The sequence below is a fragment of the Hevea brasiliensis genome, chromosome 3 (genome assembly GCF_030052815.1).
Source record: "Hevea brasiliensis isolate MT/VB/25A 57/8 chromosome 3, ASM3005281v1, whole genome shotgun sequence".
Taxonomy (NCBI): Eukaryota; Viridiplantae; Streptophyta; class Magnoliopsida; order Malpighiales; family Euphorbiaceae; genus Hevea; species Hevea brasiliensis.
In genome coordinates, this window is record NC_079495.1 from 102,612,013 (window position 1) to 102,632,278 (window position 20,266).

The 20,266-nt window shown below is 30.2% G+C and overlaps 1 protein-coding gene across 13 annotated transcripts in view; it reads left to right on the forward strand.

Annotated features, from left to right (window-relative positions):
* Window positions 1–7,202: 7,202 nt before the first annotated feature.
* LOC131178716 (uncharacterized) overlaps window positions 7,203–20,266 on the forward strand; it is a 36,838-nt gene continuing 23,774 nt past the window's right edge. The window contains exons 1-7 of one of the 13 annotated variants that reach the window (XM_058144277.1): window positions 7,206–7,580; window positions 7,723–7,831; window positions 8,504–8,619; window positions 9,179–9,205; window positions 9,640–9,774; window positions 11,330–11,439; window positions 11,522–11,900. In XM_058144277.1, coding sequence (XP_058000260.1) covers window positions 7,350–7,580; window positions 7,723–7,831; window positions 8,504–8,619; window positions 9,179–9,205; window positions 9,640–9,642 — 486 coding nt within the window. In that variant the 5' untranslated portion in view covers window positions 7,206–7,349 and the 3' untranslated portion in view covers window positions 9,643–9,774; window positions 11,330–11,439; window positions 11,522–11,900. The other 12 variants (XM_058144278.1, XM_058144272.1, XM_058144274.1 and 9 more) reach the window with 12 other exon arrangements.

Consider the following 20,266-nt stretch of genomic DNA (forward strand, 5'->3'; position numbering starts at 1 on the left):
TCATGGCGCGGGAAAAAGGAAAAGGGAAAGCAAAAATCAGCACATATTCATCATCTTCGGACTCCACTGATGCAAGTGTTCCTGCATCTCCTCCACAAAAAGACGCTCCTCTAGTAATTGGAAAATCCAAAGAAACGCCCAAGAAAAGAACAAGTGAGCCTGTCCAAGAAAAAGGAACCAAAAAGAAAAAGACTTCAAAAGCTCCAGTTATGCATATGAAAAGGGCCATTCATGAACCAAGGTATATCCACTGGCCTGCTTTTACTAAAGTTTCTGTTCCTTTACAATCCTTGTTTGAATATCAAAAATGGGACAAATTGTGCTCTGACACTGAAGGAGTATATGTGGACTTAGTTCAAGAATTCGATAAGAATTTAAGGATTGATGATTCTGACAGAGATGAATCTTTTAAGGTGAAAATGAAAGGGAAAGTCTATGAAGTGACAGTTGATAGATTAGCCAAAGCCCTAGGAATCCCAAACAGTGGGAATAAAATCTGTTCTCACAAAGATGTTTTTGCTGTTGGTGGATTTAACAAAAGAGATTTTGAGGCTGAAGTGTTTAAAGGGGAAGTAAAGGATAAGACTAGCATTACCCATGCTCATCAACATATCAAAATTCTTCATAGTTTTATCATCTATGTGCTGAATCCTAGAACTGGCAGTCCAAATTATTTAAGTACTCTTGATCTATGCATTATCTGGCATATTGTGAATCAAATTGAATTCAATCTTGCCTACTTTATGTTGAAGCAAATCATGAAATGGAAACCACCTTACAAGCTACCCTATGCCCATCTTCTTAATGGTCTGTTTAGAGACTTTGGGATACCTCTGGAAACTGAGAAACTTAGGACAAATATGATCCCAATTACAAGTCTGCAAAAAGATGATGATGGCAGAAAACTTAGATTTGAACAAGGTGCCAGTTCCAAGGATAGTGCAAGCGGTACTGTTAATGTTGAAGGAATTTTGGAGGAAGCGAACAACTTGAGGGAATTTGTTGAAATTGAACTTGGAGAAATACAGAAATTTAGAGCTTTTCAAACTGTTCTTATGAATGCTCTTGATTCTAAAGTTGATGGCTCTTTGACATTGATGTACAAAATTGTGGAAGAATTGTTTAAAATCAAAGTTCATCTGGGTATTTCAACCACTGAAGCTGGAGAAACCAGTAAAGCTGCTACTGGTTCTGTTCCTCAAACTGAAAAAGAAAGAGAGGAAGAAGAAGAAGAATCTGCAAGAAGAGGAAGAACAGGAAACAGAAGAAGAAAAGGAATCAGAAAAAGAAGAAGAGGAAGAGGAAGAAAAAGAAACAGAAGAAGAAGAAGAGAAAGAGGAAGAAAAGGAAGAAGAGGAAGAAGATGAAACTGAAAAAGATGATTCTGATGATGGAAATGATAATGGAGGCAGTAAAGAAGGAAGTGGGAAGGATATGAGTGACTCAGAATCTGAAACAGAACCACAAACTCCTGCTCCTGCTGCTCCTAAAAAAGAAAAGGCAAAAACAACTCAAAAAGAACAAAGCAGTAAGCAGAAATGGCAAACTGGTAAACCATCTGGTAAAAAGACTAAAACTGGCAAAAAGTTGACAATGCAGACCGTACTATCACAGAATCGAGTTAGCAAATGCCCTGTTATTCCCCTAACACCAGGAATTGAATTGGCTGCTGAAATTCTTTAAACCTTGAGTGATAAACCTGTTAAGCCAAAAAAGGTGAAGATGGCTGCTCCAAAACCAATCAGAATAAGCTCTAGGCTGCAAGGATAAACAACCATACTGCATGTTTACTGATTGAATTTTGTCTAACAGTCTGTCTGTTAGTTTGCTACTTAGTTTGCTACTTTTAGTTTTTCTAAACTTTAAATTAGTCTGCTATATCAGTTACTGTTTTGACTGTTTATTCACTGCACTTAAACTGAATCTTGACTTATACACATGTGCATGATTTCTCCCATTATTATTTTTTTTTTATGCTGACAAAAAGGGGGAGAAAATGAATGAGTAATCTTGATGGTATAACTTATGGTTGATATAGTTTGTGATTACTTGTGGTTGATATAGTTTGTGATTAATTGTTGATATAAGCACATACATAGGGGGAGTTGGGGGAGTTATTCTCACATATACATTCATACATATACTCACACTTATTAATATTTACATGGTGATTCAATTGAGTTTTGTCATCATCAAAAAGAGGTAGATTGTTGACCCCACAAGCTCAAAGGAGCATAGATTTTGATGATACCAAAACTCAACTAGAATCAAACTAACATTGTTTTAAGTGTTGTGCTTCTCAAAAGAACAAAAGGAAAAGTCACAAGAATTTTATGATGGATTCGTGCTTCTGAAGAAAGGATGACATTCTAAAGATAACACAGGACGAATCAAAAGAGATAAAAGAAGAAAATGTTACCTTCTAAGGCTGCATTGAAAATCAAATTTGAAGGTACATATAGTATAGAAGTTAGTTTTAATTTCTAGGATTGCTTGTGAAAAGAATTGAGGAGTAGAAGTCAATGATACTTATTTTCAATCCCTCAAAAGATTTTTCTTTTAAATATCATTATTGGCCTAAAAGTATTTGACTATGATTTGGTGTAAAGTTTTATAGTTTTGAAAGTTATGCAGAAAAGTTTTCCTGGTATGCTAACTGGTTTGCTACTTATTTTAGTATGCTAACTGGTTTGCTATTTTCTCCAGTATGCTAACTGTCTCAACTCTGCACAACATCACAGAAAAAGACAAAATAACGGCTATTTTCTTGAAATTCGTATCTGTAACGTTCAAATGAGTTCTCAAACGGTAAAAAACGTTCCAAAGCTATAAATACGCCTACCCTTGGCCATTTTGCACTTAATGAAAGACTCTCCACTGTTCAAAATCATAAAAGCTTTCATTCAAAGTGCTCAAAGTGTTTTTATTGCTCATCATTGGCTTACCTACTCATCTCTTTTTTATAGATTCTGTTGTATTGAGTGAGAGTGAGTTTTAAACACATTATTATCATTTATGAGAGGTCATTCAAGCACCTAGTGAAGCTTGGTTGTGAAAAGTGTTTGGGATAACACTTGGTAGAAGTGTGAAGCTACTTGTAAAAGTTTTGGTGAGAAGATTTGTAAAAAGCTTTTTGTCTCTTGCCTTTAAAAGAGAAGAATAGTGAAGTGAAGACTCAAAGTGGGATCTTTGAGAGAGTGGATGTAGGCTAGTTGAGCCGAACCACTATAAAAATTTCGGTGTTCATTTTCTCAACCCTTGCTCTTTACATTTATGCAATTTAACTTTATGATTGACATGCTTTTGCTGATATGAAAGTTGATATTGTTTGCTGATATGAAAGTTGATATTGTTTGCTGTTAACCTTGCTGCAAATTGAGAAAATTAGTTTACTGCTAAATCTGTTGATATATGACTTAATCTGCTTATTGTTTGATCTGCTGTCAATTAATATATCTGGTTTACTGCACTGGCTGCTGTGTTAAAAAATTTATCCAGATTACTGATATCTCTGCTGAATGCTGATATAATTTGTTAGATCAGTATACTGATTGCATATAGCTTAACTTTGAATCAACTTGTCAATAGAGCTGTATTGTTCATATTTCACATTAGTCAATTGAGTTGAACCTATCTGCAATTTTCAAAGGTTTTGAGCAAGAACCGAAAATTGTTTTTAAAGTCCAATTCACCCTCCTCTTAGACATATTTTGGGACATCAATATTATTTAAAAAATAGAAAATATTTTATTTATATAAATAATTTTTTAATGAATTTTTATCTCTATCTTAATTATAATTATTTATGAAAAAATATTTGAATACAATAATATTTAAATTTGCGTAACAAAACAAAAACAATATTAGCAAACATATGAATTATTTATATAAAATAAATTTATATTTTTAATTATAGATATATGTCTAAAATTCTTATATATATATATATATATATATATATATATATGGAAAATATTATAAAAAAATAATATTCATTGATTTATAAAAAAATATTTAATTATAATATGTAATATATAATAAAATTATATAAATTTAATATTTTTAAATAATATAAAATTACGCATATCAAAGAAAAATTTAAATAGATAAATATATATTATTTAAAAAATTAGTTGAATTATAAAATTAATATAATTAATAGGATGACAAAATTTATAATACTAATTTTTTATTTTAAAATGATATATTATTAAAAATTTACAAATAATAATAATATGTGTATATATAAAAAAAAGTATAATATTTTTTTAATACTATAATTTTATTTTAATTTAATAAATGGTAAATATGTATAAAAAAATTAAGAATCATATTTTAAATATAAAATTATTATTTTAATTTAATAAATTTATATATAAATATAAATATAAATATAAATATAAAAGAGTCTAATTTGATATAAAAAGAGTCTAATTTTTATATCAATGTAAATATTATATTATTTAATAAAATTTTTATACTTTTCAATTTAACAATTTTTTTTTATTAAAGTTTGGCGTTTACTTTTAAAAAATAATTATAAAATTTTTAATTAAAAAATATATTATAAATTAATTTAATAAAATATTTTATTGTAAACTGAATAATTATTTATATAATTTTTATTATAATCATTTGAATTAAAAATAATAATATACTAACGTCAGTATTTTTTATTTTATTAATATATATTTTTTGTTTTTTATATAAAAAATTTAGTTATTAATTTATTAGTGTTAATATATTTTTTAATCTTATTTTAAAGTTTTTCTCCATATCACAAGAAGATATAAAATTATGTAAAATATTACATATCAATTAAAAATTAATAATATTAATATTTATTTGCGATTAATTTTAGTAAATAAAATTAAAAATTGAATAAAAAATAATTATAAATAAAAAAATAAATATTATGTGAAATTATATCAAATTGAATTTATTATATTATTATATATATAAACTCTGAATTAGGATTGAAAAAAGTTTAAATTTTTTATGATAATTATTATATTTTATAAGAATTATAAAATGTTAAAAGTTAATTAGTTTGAAAATTTTTAATACAAAATTATATAAATCGAAAAAATAATAAATAGTTAAATTTATATATTTATAAAACATTAATTATAAAATTATAATATAATAATAAATTTTTCATGATAAATTTGACTTGTATAATTTTTTATTTTTATTGATATATTTTTCTTTTTATTAATATAATTTAAAAATTATAAATGCACATATAATATACATATTATAAAAAATAAAAAATATTATATTACCATAATAAGAATAATTAATATTTTATAATAATATTATATTATACATAAAATTAATAAAAAAATTTATATAAAAATATTAAATCATAAGTATATATAACGAATATAAAAAGACATAAAATGCATGTTTTTAAAAAAATTATTTTGAAATAAATGAACCAATTAGTTATAATTAATACAAATCTTTGATTGGATTGGGTAAGATTATCTGAAATCATCATGCATAGTTCTAACCATAAGTAATAAAAAAAAAAGTTATAAACCATATTTAAAAAATAATTATAAATACAAAAAAAAATGCACAACCATAACCATAAGTATATATATATAAAAACCATATTTAAAAAGTGAATTATAAATATAAAAAAATCTAATTTTTAATTGAGATTTAATTTCAAATTATAATGGTTATTCTGAATATCAAAATCAAGCTACCAACTTTTGTTGTTCATTAAATCTAACTGCTAATTTTTTTTTTCAATTTTTATTTCTTTAAAGGAATATATTTTGACGGAAACTAAATTAACTATTTTTAATATGATTCAAATTTGATTTTAATTCAAATCTCAAAATGAATCAATTTGATTTCAATTTAGAACCTAATTGATTTAACTATTAAATGTAAGTGTTTGATAAAAAATATATTGGATGGTTCCTATTAATATATAAAATGATAAATAAGAATATATATTATATAATTTATTTTATTATTAAAAAAATATATAATTATTAATTTATTATATTATATTATTTATTTTAATATTAAAATAAATATATTTATTGATTTATATATCATTTAGTTAGCATTTCTCTCTTTTTCATCATACCATAAGTAATAACACCATCTTTTAACTTTAATAGTAAGTTAAAAAGACCAGTTGAATAACACCATATATACTTTATTTAATTATATACATATTAATTATTATTAATGATAAAGATTTACATTTTTTGTAATTATAATTCATAAATATAGATATATATTAATTTTATTTAAATTTTTATGTTAAGTATTAAGAAAATAGAGTCACATGGTAATTAGTGGTAATAATAAGATTAATAATTTTATTTAATATATACATATTAATTATTATTGTTATTAATGATAAAAATATGCATGTTTATTATTATTAATAATAAATTTAACTTAATAAATTTATTTTAGAAATCTATTTTATTATATTTAAATAAATAAATATGTATATTAATTCTGAATTAAATTTCAAAAGAAATTTAAAATAAAAAACTTCAGTAGCATTATAATTGTAGACCTAATATTTAACAAAATCTTATAGAAATCTTTTTAATTGAGCAACATTTTTTTATAAATTCAATTTTAAATTAAATCCTGAACCAACATTAATTTACAGATATCTCAAAATTTGATTTATTTTTTTAAATAAAAACAAAAATAAGACAAAATGATAATATTCAATTCTAATTTCCTCTAAAAAAAATAAATCGTTTAATTATTTTCAAATTAACTCTGAAAAAACTCTTATTAATCAAAGATTATTATGAACTAATAAAAGATATGAAAGCTTAAGAAAGCGAGTAGATGTTAGAAATTGAATAATTACAAAAGGAGCATATTGCTTCAAAATTTAATTAGCAACAGACTTGCATTCATTGCTAAATAATATAAAAATAAAAAATAAAATTTTGAAATTTACAAATTACATCAATTGTTAATTTCTATTATTAAACTGTATTTCTTGGCGTGAGCAGAGAATCGAGTCGTCTGAATCAAGCCATGTGAAGATGGAAATCATTCATTCAATCATTCATTCATAGCTTAATGGCTCTGAAGAAGAATTCCTCACCTGGTCAAGTTATTATTATTATTATTATTATTATTATTATTTCATATATCGAATTACTGAGTTAAATATCGGAGCCTTTGGGCCAGAAAAAGAATGGGTTTCTTTATTTCAGAGCCCAGCTTGCCCTGCCAGATAAAAGATCTTCGGAGCGTCTCCCCAGTGCTCATGGCCTCAAAATAACTATGAAGGGGGGAAACGAAACTAGGTTTTAGCAACTGAAAATCAAACTTCAAATACTAATTCAATGGCAGGTTCTACTGGTGGCACCGGTTCTTCCAGTCCCTCAACGGTCCCTCCGGCTCCTAAAATTCTATTGGCTAAGCCCGGACTGGTTACCACTGGACCTGTGGTCGGTAAATTTGGACGCGGCGGTGCTGAAGACGAAACGATGCCACATCGGTCTCGTCTGCCTACAGTTGGGTCTCTCAATCTCCTCTCTGATTCCTGGGAATTCCACATTGATCGCTTTCTCCCTGTAAGTCTCCTGTTACGTTTGTGTCTGCATAATATGTAGTCGCTTTATTTTCAATTTGCTGGAGATTTTAAGTTGATTAAGGTTATGATATAGCAAGAGTGAGGCTGGCTTATGTTTGATAAAATTTTATGATTTTGTGCAGTTTCTTACTGAGAATATAGATTTCACTGTGATCGGGGTAATTGGACCACCTGGGGTTGGCAAGTCCACCATCATGAATGAGCTATATGGTTTTGATGCGGGTTCACCCGGTGAGTCCTTTATATAGCTTAATATGAGTAACTTGAGTATATTTTAAGTGTTGCAAGCTTTAGGTGTGTAATTCGAATATTCAATCGCCTACTAACTTAGAGGGAGATAATTAATTTTTAAAATTCTGTTTCCTTGTTCATTTTCTTTATTGCTTGTGTTCTTTAATTAGAGTTTTTAACTTTAACACATCTTTTTATTTCTTTTAGTTATCTTTCTTCCACAATTTTAACTTTGGATTTTATTAATTTTTCCTGAATGTATTACCTTTTTGTACGTCAAAAGATATTATTTTGCTTCAGTTAGAAGAATTTCATATATTAAGCTTCATTCTCATTAGAAGGTGAATTTTCATGATTAATTAAGTGGCAATGTTATGTATTTTATGCAAGTATCTAGATATGCTGCCTATATTGAGGGTTAAACTAATTTCAAGTGGTTTTAGTGAGCAGCTTTACCCATTCATCTGACAGCAGTCTAGAAAGAGGGGTAATAAGATGTCCTTTATGGATTAGTACTGATACCAAAATACTATTTGTGCGCATGGAATAAATGTGTGCCGTTAGTGTAGCATCTACTTACTTGCTTGCTTGCTACTGCTAGTTGGAGTTCATATATTACTTGTTATAAGGCTTGCCACTTCCAATAGATAATTATACTATGCTAGAATGCAGGAATGTTGCCACCATTTAGTATACAGTCAGAAGATAACAGACCAATGGCAAGACATTGTAGCGTAGGCATTGAACCAAGGATATCTGCTGAGCGGCTTATACTTCTAGATACCCAGGTTTTTGCTTATTACCTTTTTTTTTGAACTTTGTACCTTTTCTTTGTTTTAGAGCATCCACATGAGATGTTTTACTCTTATCATGATATGCATTTTTTTTCCTAAGATGATGTTATTATGTGGAATGTTAAATGTTCATTTAAAGTCATTGTATATAGATCTTCCATGCAATAATTATGCAATATGTACATCAAGGCCGGCACAATCATATATTTGTACTATTAAGCCTAAATGATGATGAATTGGTGAGATGGGCCTTTACTCGTTATTATGTTGAAAAAAAAAAATCTAGCTGGAGCAAGGAACGTACCATCCATAACTTCTTTGCAGAAAACTTTGTATATTTTAACTTGCCCAGGCATATAAAAACAGTGGTTCAATTGAAATCTGGTCATCCAATTGATGATCATTGTTTTGACACCAAACTTAAGGATATATATGCTATTTTGTCTATCACTTCAGTGACATTTTATTCTCATTGTTAGTTTATTTTATTTTTTGAGCTTTATTGACTTATTATGCATTTTTCTTCCTTTCAATTTTGTTGAATATTTTTCAGGAATTGCCTTTTGGATGGAAATTTGTTGTAAGTTAAGATCTCTTAGTTGATGCTTGTTACAATTTTGTTTGTTGGAGATTGTTGAAAAGAAGTTCACTTAAGTTTGTTCAGTTTGATGAAACAGTGCTCTTCTGAATGCACTTTCAATAAAGCATTGAAGCTCTATAAATTAGTCTTCTAATTAGGGGTTTTGGCATTGGAAATGGAAGTTGGTGTATCCTACTAGATAGGCTTAAGTACCTTCTTTTACAAATATTTTGTGGCAATACAATTTGAATTTCATTATTTCTTTCGTGCTACTTCCATTTATTATTTCAACACCTTATATGAAGATTGAGCGGGCCTTCTGTGCATTCTTGTCTTTGGTTGATTTTTTTCCTTTCAACTTATGTTATTATTTGAATCTTTCATGAGCCTTTATTGCTAACATATTTCTTCTTGTTTTTGTTTTTGGGTTTTAGTGAATTATCACTAGTTTCTTCAAAATTTGTTTGAGTGATTTAGGCAAACCAAAATTCACAACATAGGGGCAACGCTTGTGGAGGTGGAAAAATTTGGCAATAAGTATTATAAGGGACTTGAAGACATGCAATTTGGTTAGAATTTCTTTCTCTTTTTCATGTGATATAATTCTTTAAATATGCATTACTAATAGCTATTTAAAACCTTTTCTGTGAAATTGCACCAGAGCTATTCACATAGATTTTGAAAATTCATGCACTTTCGTGATTGGTTTTTTCTTATAGATTTGACACTACTGCATTTCTATGTAATACGTTCAGTGGTTTCTGACGCAACATCAAAAGCGAGCTTTGTCATTTGTTGTAGTCAATAATATAATTAGAAATGTCCTTTCTTTGTTGTAGTGCCATTTAATGGCACAAACATCAAACCATATGTGAAAGAAATCATGGTTCAAAATAACAGTAAGCAATTGAGACATCATGTCATGACAACCTCGCCACCCCCTTTCCCAAAGGAGGAAATTGTTCAAGGATCCAACTCCTTTTTCTTTTATAGAAATTATCTTATAAATGAAATTCCCTCCTGATGTAGAAAAAGAAAAACAAGAATCAATATAAACAATTCTCAGAACTTTTATTAATTCTCGATGATAATCATGATAATAATAATAATCTCTTTAGTAATATGACTAGATGACATATATAGTTATAGTAAAATAACTAATCATATTGCTACTAAGACTATGAATCCTAGAACAACTTAATTTCGTAAATAAAATGAAATAAAATAAAATAAAATATAATATTATTTCCTAACAGAACTCTATAAATACTTCTAAATAATAATAGAATTCCTAAAGAATAAAAATTTAAATTTCCTAATTCTACAATAAATATAATTTCCAAGTTTAGTCTTCTTTTAATACTGCATCACCTTCCCACCCTGGTGCTAATTTCTGACAACTTGAACATTAAGCTATTGCTTTCCTCTTTTTGCATGTACCAATCCTTGGCATGGTTTTGTTTGTTGTTGAAAAGGCATAAGGCATAGTATTGTTGAGGACTCCTTGTATCTTTCTCTGATCTATAAATTCTGTTCTTGCCCTAAAATTTCTTGCTGAAATTTATTTGCATGGATGATAAATTCATTAGTATCAAAAATGTATTTATCTGAAAAATCTTAATAATAATTAAGGATTTGAATTAAAAGTTATCTAGAGTTTTTAACATCAATTTTATAAAATAAGAAAATTGCGTAATAAAATGAGTTGCAACTTCATGTCACCATTGTGAGCATTCAGAATTTGCGCCCCTCCAGTAAAGAGTTATTAGATTAAGCATTGAACCTCAAATAAACCTTGATGTTTGTCACCTGACAAACTCATTTCCAATGCTCATTAGTTGCTTCCTGCATACTTGTGCCATTATTGTATATATCGATAAATCAAATAGGAACATACCTGTTGAGTGTTTATTGACAGCATTGATTTTCATTTTTATATGCCACTATTGTGCTTGGTTGGTTTCCATGTTTATAAGCCATTATGTGCATGATTGGGCAACTATAACCATCTCTGAAAGTCAATTTGAGAGAGTCATTGCCCTATGAAGGAAGCACCGATTTGTAAAGCATCTAAAGAGTGTTACTGATTTAAGATGAAACCTATTTCCATGTGACATTGTGTAGGAAGGCACGGATGGGTTGAATATGCAGAAAAGGATTGGTATAATACTTCTCAAGTGCCGCCAGAATAGCATGGTTGGCTTTATTTCATAACTGATCACACAAGGGATGAGGTATGCCGCCTTTAAATATATGAAATAAAATGGGAAGATGCATGCTAAATAATAGTGATGATGATCATCGTATTTGCTACAGCTCCTGATGCTAAAACGTAAGAGGTATGGGGATGAGCATAAGGAGAATCTCTTTGGAGAAGGTGAGGAGTATATATACCATTCCAAAGGACATGCTCTCAATCCTGATCAAAAAGACTGGACCAGGTATCAACTTTGGCAACCCACAAAGTCAGAATAACTCCTTGGGGCCACCAATGTCTCGTAAACTCAAAAATTGTGGCATTTTGAATCTGATTTCCATGAATAAAGCATGCAATTGTACAAGGGTGTAGAGATTTTGCATTTGCTTTTCTGAAGAGAACTTTGAATGCCAGCTTTGTAGTCTGTTTTCATAAAACTTATTTTCTCAATGACTTTGTTGTGGACTGCTGTTGATATTGGTTTTAGTTGCTCAAGTACTAATGGTGTTATCGAGCTGGAAACGGCTGCTAGGGAAATAGTGTTGAGCTCGAGAGACTATAAATCTTCTCATTTTGTGTTAAATTCTGTCCTAAGAAGGTGGAAAATCTAGCAGAAGTTTTTTTTTTTTTAATTAAATATCTAGGAGAAGAATTGAATAACCATAAAAGGCTTGAAAATTTTTCAAAATTTCATTTCTATGTTTACTGTGTTCCCATCACCCCTCGTAAAAATCTCTTTTTGAGCAAGTCTAGAGACCTCTTCAACAATTCATAGAAAAGAAAATGGATGAGAATGAAAATTGTTATAGAAGTCTTTTTTCAATTAGGAGACTGACTCCTATAGAATATCCTCGTAAGAAAAGGATTTCTAATCCATGTAGAAGTAGAATTTCAATCCACATAGATTAGGACATGATTGTGTGTGTGTGTGTGTGTGTCTATATATATATATATATATATATATATATTAACACCTTTGAATATATGAAATACCTCAATTTTCATGGTAGCAGGGCCTGGTCTCCAAGTTCTTTTTCTTAAGAATTTCCTCCCGTTCCCCTGTTCTTTCCCTCAACACACTGTAACCTAGGAGAACTCTCTAGGGCTATCACGGTACCTCACAGCCACCCTTTAGAGGTGACCCAAGACTTGATCAACCTCCCCTGAAAGTCCAGTGACCAGACATGGAGAGAGTGGCCTTCACACGCCACTTCTTTATTCTAGTTCCTGTTCCATGCGCCGGCATGGGTTCTTGCATGTGGTGTTTTTTGGCAACGTCTAATGGCTGGACCTCCTTCCCTGACGTCGCCCCAACGTGGTGATTTCATCCTTGTAGGCTGTGTTTGGTTTTGAGGCTTTGTTCTTGGTAATGTTTGAAGATTTTCTTTTTTCGAGTCATTGGATCTGTTAATATTCAACAGCTTGGGCTATTTGTGGATTGTGGACAGTTAAGGTGCAATGGCTGAGGGTGAGACTAAATCTATAATTATTGATGTAGTTCTAGTGATGACTAAAATTACTGAAAACAAACTTAATGGCTTGAATTATTTGGAATGGAACAAAACTATTTAGATTTATTTGAGGAGCATTGATAAAGATGATCATCTCACAAAAGATTCGCCGGATGATGATACTAGGCAAACTTGGTTAAGGGAAGATACCCATTTGTTCTTACAGCTTCGAAATTCAATTCACAGTGAAATAATGAGCCTAATGAATCACTGTATGTTAAAGAATTGATGGAGTATTTAGAAATTTTATACTCTAGCAAAGGTAATATTTCTCGCATATATGATGTTTGCAAAGCATTTTACTGACCAGAAAAACAAGACAAGACTTTTATAGCATATTTTATGGAATTTAAATGTATTTATGAAGAGCTTAATGTTCTGTTACCATTCAGTCCTAATGTACAGGTGCAACTAGCTCAACATGAGCAAATGGCTATTATGAGTTTTCTTGCTAGTTTACTCTCAGAATATGAAACTATTAAATCTCAGATTCTCTCTGGTTCTGAGATTTCCTCTTTTCATGATACTTTTAGATGTGTCATTCGTACAAAAAGTACTCGATTTTCACAACCTACTAACAGTGCTTTTTTTAGTCGAAATATAAGTGGACAATAGGGAAATAGAGGATATAGAGGAGGGGTTACTAACATCAGAAACAATCAACGTAATGTGGAGGTTAGTTCTAATTAGGACTTGGGAGAAGTAATTTGTTATTATTGCCATTAGCCTGGACACACAAAATGTAATTGTTTGAAACTTCAGAGGAAAAATCAGCGATCCTAAGTGACAAATATGGTAACAGAAAATTCCGCTGTGTCTTCCTTCTCTAAAAAAACTATCTCAGTGTTTGCAGAAGAATTTGCACAGTTCTCCCAGTATCAAGCATCTCTAAAGCTTACCAATTCCCCAATCACTACTATCTCTCAGTCAGGTAAATCAATTACATGCCTTGTGTCCTCCTTATTCAAATGGGTCATTGATTCTGGTGCGACAGATCATATGACAAGTAGTTCTGATCTTTTATCTGATTTTCAGTCTTTTACTACTCCTTCCACAGTCATTTTAGCTGATGGATCTACTTCGTGTGTCATTGGTTCTGAAACTGTGAATTCAACCACATCCATTTCTTTGTCATCTATCTTATGTCTACCTAACTTCTCTTTTTATTTACGCTCTGCTAGTAAACTTACTCGGAACTTAAATTGTTTTATTTTCTTTTTTTCCTAACCATTATTTGTTTCAAGATCTTACGACGAAGAAGATTATTGGTAAAGGACATGAGTCAGGTGGTCTCTACATCCTTGATAAATGTGAACCGCGATTTATTGCTTGCTCTAGAACCTTAACTCCTCTTAAAGTTCATTATAGATTGGGCCATCCTTCCTTATCTACCTTGAAGAAATTATGTTCTCAGTTTCAGTCTTGGTCAGTACTAGAATGTGAGTCATATCAGTTTGCTAAGCATCATCCTTTACCTTTTGTGCCTATAGTCAATAAATTAGCTTCATCCCCTTTTGAATTAGTTCATTTTGATATTTGGAGTCCTTATTCTATTACTTTTAAACTTGAATTTAAATATTTTGTTACTTTTGTGGATGATTACTCTCGTATTAAATTGTTATATTTAATGATGAATCGTTTTGAGTTATTTTCTATCTTTAATGTTTTCTGTGTTGAAATTAAAAATCACTTTAATACTTCTGTACGTATGCTAAAAAGTGATAATGCTAAAAAATATTTTTCTAAGCACTTTCAGACCTATATGACTCAAAATGGTTTTCTTCACCAGTCTTCCTATGTTGATACACAATCTCAAAATGATGTTGCCAAAAGAAAAAATCGACATATTCTTAATGTAGTTAGGGCACTTTTTTTTCAAATGAAGGTACCTAAACATTTTTTTGCTGATGTAGTCACTACAGCATATTTTTTTATTAATCGCATGCCATTTTTTGTCCTTGATGGGGACATTCCTTATACTATTTTATTTCCATCTAAGTCATTGTTTCTTGTTGAACCTGGAATTTTTGGTTGCACTTGTTTTGTGCAAGATGTTCGTCCATAAGTTTCTAAAATGGATCTAAAGTCCTTTAAATGTGTTTTTCTTGGATACTCGGGGCCCCAAAATGGATACGGGTGTTTTTCTTCAATTTTTAATCGTTACATTGTTTCTGCTGATATTACATTTTTTGAGTCTACTCTATTATTTCCTCAAACATCTATGTATGAGAATCAGGGGGAGGATGATGACCTTTTAGTTTACATTATTAAACAAAATCTTCCTCGTCGTCGTCCTCCTCCTCCTCCTCCTTTTGTCCCTGTCTCAGTCTTAGTCAGACTTCCTATTGTTCATGTTTATTCAAGGAGATTGCCGACTCCAGACTTAGATCCTCCACCATATTCGTCATCGGAAGATCCAGTTACTACCATTGATCATAATCCTACTTTAGATCTTCCCATTACTCTTCGCAAAGGTAAACGTGTATGTATTTACCCTATTTCTTCTTTTGTTTCTTATAATCATTTGTCTTCTCCTTCTTGATATTTTGTTACCTCTTTAGATTCTATAAAAATTCCTAAAACAGTCATTGAGGCATTATCTCATGGTGTGCCTGTAATATCCATCCCTAAACTATAGAGATGGATGAAACTCGAAAAACTAACAAAGTTTCCTTTGGAAACATGTCTTATTAAGCCAAAGATAACTTGATGAAAACACAGTAGTGAGCAGTATGCTTCTAAAGTAACTATCAAGTTTACCAAAATTGTCAAATTTACCAAGAATGGCTATCAACTGACCAAGAATATCAAGATTAAAAGAATATATCTATAACCCAATAATCAATCTTGAATCTCCCTAAACATACATATACAAAATAGTCCCAAAAAAAAATCACAATCCACCCATGAAGTAGGTTGGCCTGACCTCCACTAGACTTGATAAAGCGAGGAGAGGACAAGCTATGAAAATAAGCATTGCTAGAATTGGGATCACCAAAAGAATATGAAATGTTAAAAATAAAACTATATCAACTCAATGAGCGAAGAAATAAATAAAGGGGGAATAGATAAGGTTTTTGTACTTAATAGCTAAATAAAAATTTATGCTGTAAAAATATTGCTAAATTAAAGTTATTAGAATAACATTAAATCTATAATATCTTCATACACTCGAAATATGTTTCATGTAGATAATGCTGGCATCTCAAGTGTATATAATAAACTCTGACATCCTGAGAGTAATGTTGGCATCTTGGGCTCTATGATGACACTATCGGCCCAAGAGCAATAAAAATACTAGTTACACGTGCAGAGCTACCCCCAAAGGACAACCACCTGATATATGCCCCAAAGGCTATGTGTAAATCAAATGTTATTCCAAAGACAATATAAATACAAGCTAAGTTGGAATAATATCATCCGTCATCAATGTGCTATCTATTCTATGCATATATTGAGTGTACTTGATCATTTATTCGGCTGTGCTTTTAAATCTTATTTTCTTTAATAATAAATACATAATTACCATTATCCATTCCCATTTTTGCATAAAGAAAAATAACATATAAAAATATACATTTAAAGAAAATTACTAGTGTTAAATATTTGTCCACTCACTTGGTATTGGAGATAGTGATGAATTGAAAGGGAGCGTTCTAACTGACAAAGATATTCCTAGAACCTACATCTGGAGCAGGATTTCCTACAGAAAATTATAGCAAGAAATTGGAGTTTAGGAATGAAGCTATAATTATGAAATGCTATCAAGGTGCCTAATATGCAAGAATTGTATCCTAAAATTCTAAAGAAATTCTAGCAACATTCCAGCATAAGTTGGGCATTCCCCTAGTTTTGCAAAGCTTCAAGGAGTCTCAACAATAGCACAACATAATTTAATAAAACACCCATCCAAAGCCTGTATAATTATATAAATTTTTCTACCCTATTCTCCCTTTTATACACCCCCTTACATTTTCATTTTTAATATTCCTTTCTTCTCCTTTCAAAATTACAATTCCATGGCCTACTTGTGATGATCAAAATTTCCAATTGTCCTCTCATTCTAAACACAAAATGAAATATCAGATTTCAAAACAAAGTTCATCGATTTTGCATAGGAAGATATGTACATTCATTTGTATTAATTAAGTTCTTATTCCCAATATGAAAATTGACTAGAGTTCACTCATACTATTTAACCAACAAATTCTACATTTATATGAAAATAGATTGGCATTTAATTTAACATTAAAGGGGAAAACTGCAACAAGATATCACTTACCCAATGCCAATTGCAGCCGAAGAATACTGAAAACAGAAGAACAGAAGAATTTGGGATGGCCATCACATGCTGCCTTCTTACTACCACCTTATGTCACTCAGGTACCACTATTTTCCCTCTCCCTTTACCTTCTTTCATACTTAGCTTACACAATTTCAGCTTAAATAATTTCAAGTTAGAACTTATTGGGACTAGGAAATGAAGTGGGTTTGATTATTGGTCTTGGTTGGACTAAAAACTTAACCAAGGAAGGAAATCTCAATCAACTACCCTTTTATTCAACTACTAGCTTTGATTGGGGTAATGGGAGAATTTAATAACAATTGAAGGAGGCTAGGGATGTTGCTGGTTGGCTCTAACGGCATTGAAAATGCCAAAATCTAAGAGGAACAGCGACAACAACTCTTCTATTTCCTATTTGTATTTTGTTGTTTGGTTGGAATGGACAAAATCAACTCTAATTGAAGCAACAAGGGAGTTTAGTGGTGGTTGTTACAGCCTCAAATAGATCAAAATCAGTAAGAATGAATGAAATTCTCACAAGAAATTACTGGATTTTAGAGAGCAGTTGTGGCTCTGTTAAAGAGAAGAAAATGATGACTGGTTTCTTCCATCATGGGGCTGCTGTTAGAGATGAAAAGATGTTGGTAAGGATGGGAATTGGCTAGAAATTGAAGGGTTAGGCAGCTGCTGCGATTACCTTTCCTCTATTTCCAATTCTCGATTCCTCTTCCTATCTACCCTTTTCCATTTTTTTTTAATTCCTTTTCCTATTACTTTTCTTCTTTATAGGTTTCTAGCGCATTCTCCAGTAGCCCAAAATCTTTTCTTTTATTATTATTATTATGATTATTATTATTATTATTGTTGTTGTTGTTGTTTTAAAGCAGTGTATGACAGTGCCACTATAAAAGAGAAAATGAAGGCCTTAGATACAAATGATGCATGAAAACTGGTGCCTTTGCCCACTTGAAAGAAGGCTATTGGAGGGTTTTTTTGGTAAAGATGAATCTTGATGGTTCTATAGCTAGATTAAAAGCACGTCTTGTAGCAAAAGAGCAAAAGGATATGCTTAAACATATGGGGTGGATTACTCTGATACTTTTTCTCATGTAGCTAAAATAGCTTCAGTTCGATTGTTCATCTCCCTAACAGCTATATATGATTGGCCTTTGCACCAATTAGATATAAGCAATGCCTTTCTTCATGGTGATTTTCAGGAGGAGGTATATATGGAGCAACCACCAGGGTTTGTTGCTCATGGGGAGTTGGGTAAAGTTTGCAGACTTCGAAAGTCTCTTTATGGCTTGAAACAAAGTCCTCGGGCTTGGTTTGAGAGATTCAGTGAAGCAATATAGGATTTTGGTGTGTAAAAGGGTAAGTGTGATCATTCGGTGTTTTATAAGCAGTATAAGGCTATCCTAATTTTACTAGTATTGTATGTTGATGATATTGTTATAACTCTGAAGGTATTTCATCCCTTAAACACTTTCTTCAAACCCAGTTTCAAACAAAAGACTTAGGCCTACTCAAGTATTTTTTGGTATTGAAGTTATAAGAAGAAAGATATCTTCGTGTCTCAGTGGAAGCATATTCTTAATCTATTGACAGAAATTGGGAAATTAGGTGCTAAGCCTTGCAATGCGCCAATGATCCCGAATCTGCAACTTGGAGCAGAGGATGGTAAGCTATTTGAAAATCCAGAAAAATATAGGAGATTGGTAGGTAAATTGAACTATTTTACAATAACTCGTCCTGATGTTGCATACTCAGTCAGTGTGATAGTCAGTTTATATCTTTCCCAACTGTTACTCATTAAAAAACTTTGGGACAAATTTTAAGGTATTTGAAGGGAGCTCCAGGGCGAGGCTTATTATATAGTAATCATAGACATTTGAATGTTGAATATTTTTCAGATGCAGACTGAGCAAGTTCTAAGGCTGATAAAAAATCAACTACCGAATATTGTATCTTTGTTGGAGATAATTTGGTGTTATGGAGAAGTAAGAAACAGAGTGTAGTCTCTCGATCTAGTGTTGAATCAGAATACAAAGCTATAGCACAATCGGTATATGAAATAGTGTGGATTCTTCAATTATTAGATGAACTCTGAATGTTAACTTCATAATCTGGTAGTACGAAAAATCCCATTTGAATTAGCATAAACTTAAATCAAACGTAACCTTTAAATTAACATAATATAACTTTAGGGTAATTATCACATGCAATCACTTAACCTTATGAGTTTTTCATAAAAGTCACTAAATTTTATTTTATTTTTTCATAAAAATCATTGAATTTTAATTTGATTTCATAAAAGCCATGTTTATTGAAAATTAAAAGTTTTCAAGTTAATTTACTGATTTGTCAATTATTTTACAAAAAAAAAAATTACTTAATTACTGACTACTGATAGGGAAGAAACGGAAAAAAGAGAGGGGTTTAATAGCGAGGGAGGTAGCGGGATATGTTTTATTCATTCTATTTTTTAAAAAAAATTAATAAAATAATGTAATTTTATTTATAAAATAATTGATAAGTCTGTAAATCAACCTAAAAACCTTTAATTTCAATCGCATTAACTTTTATAAATATTAAATTAAAGTTTAATAATTTATATGAAAAAAATTAAAGTTTAGTAATCTTTATGAAAATACTCATAAAATTGAGTAACTGCGTGTGATATTTACTTTATAACTTCAATTTGCAAAGCATTTGACTGGCAGGCATTAATTTGGTGAATTCTAACCTTTAACTTTATGGTCTAATCACAAAAATAAATAAATAAATAAATAAACCTTTTTCTGAAATTACAATTTACTAAAATGTTTTCAATTTTGATAATTTAAGTTAAACAAATTGATTATAATTTGATAAAATTAAACTAAAATTAAGCTTCCAATTTTATCTGGTTGAACACAATTAGGCCTACAATTATCAATCTATGTCATTAATTCTTATAGTTTTATTCATCAAAATTAACTCAAATCGTTAAAATTGAAAGTGTAATTTTAGTTGAATAAAATTGCAACAAATTAGTTAAAATGATAAAAATACATTAAGATCATTGG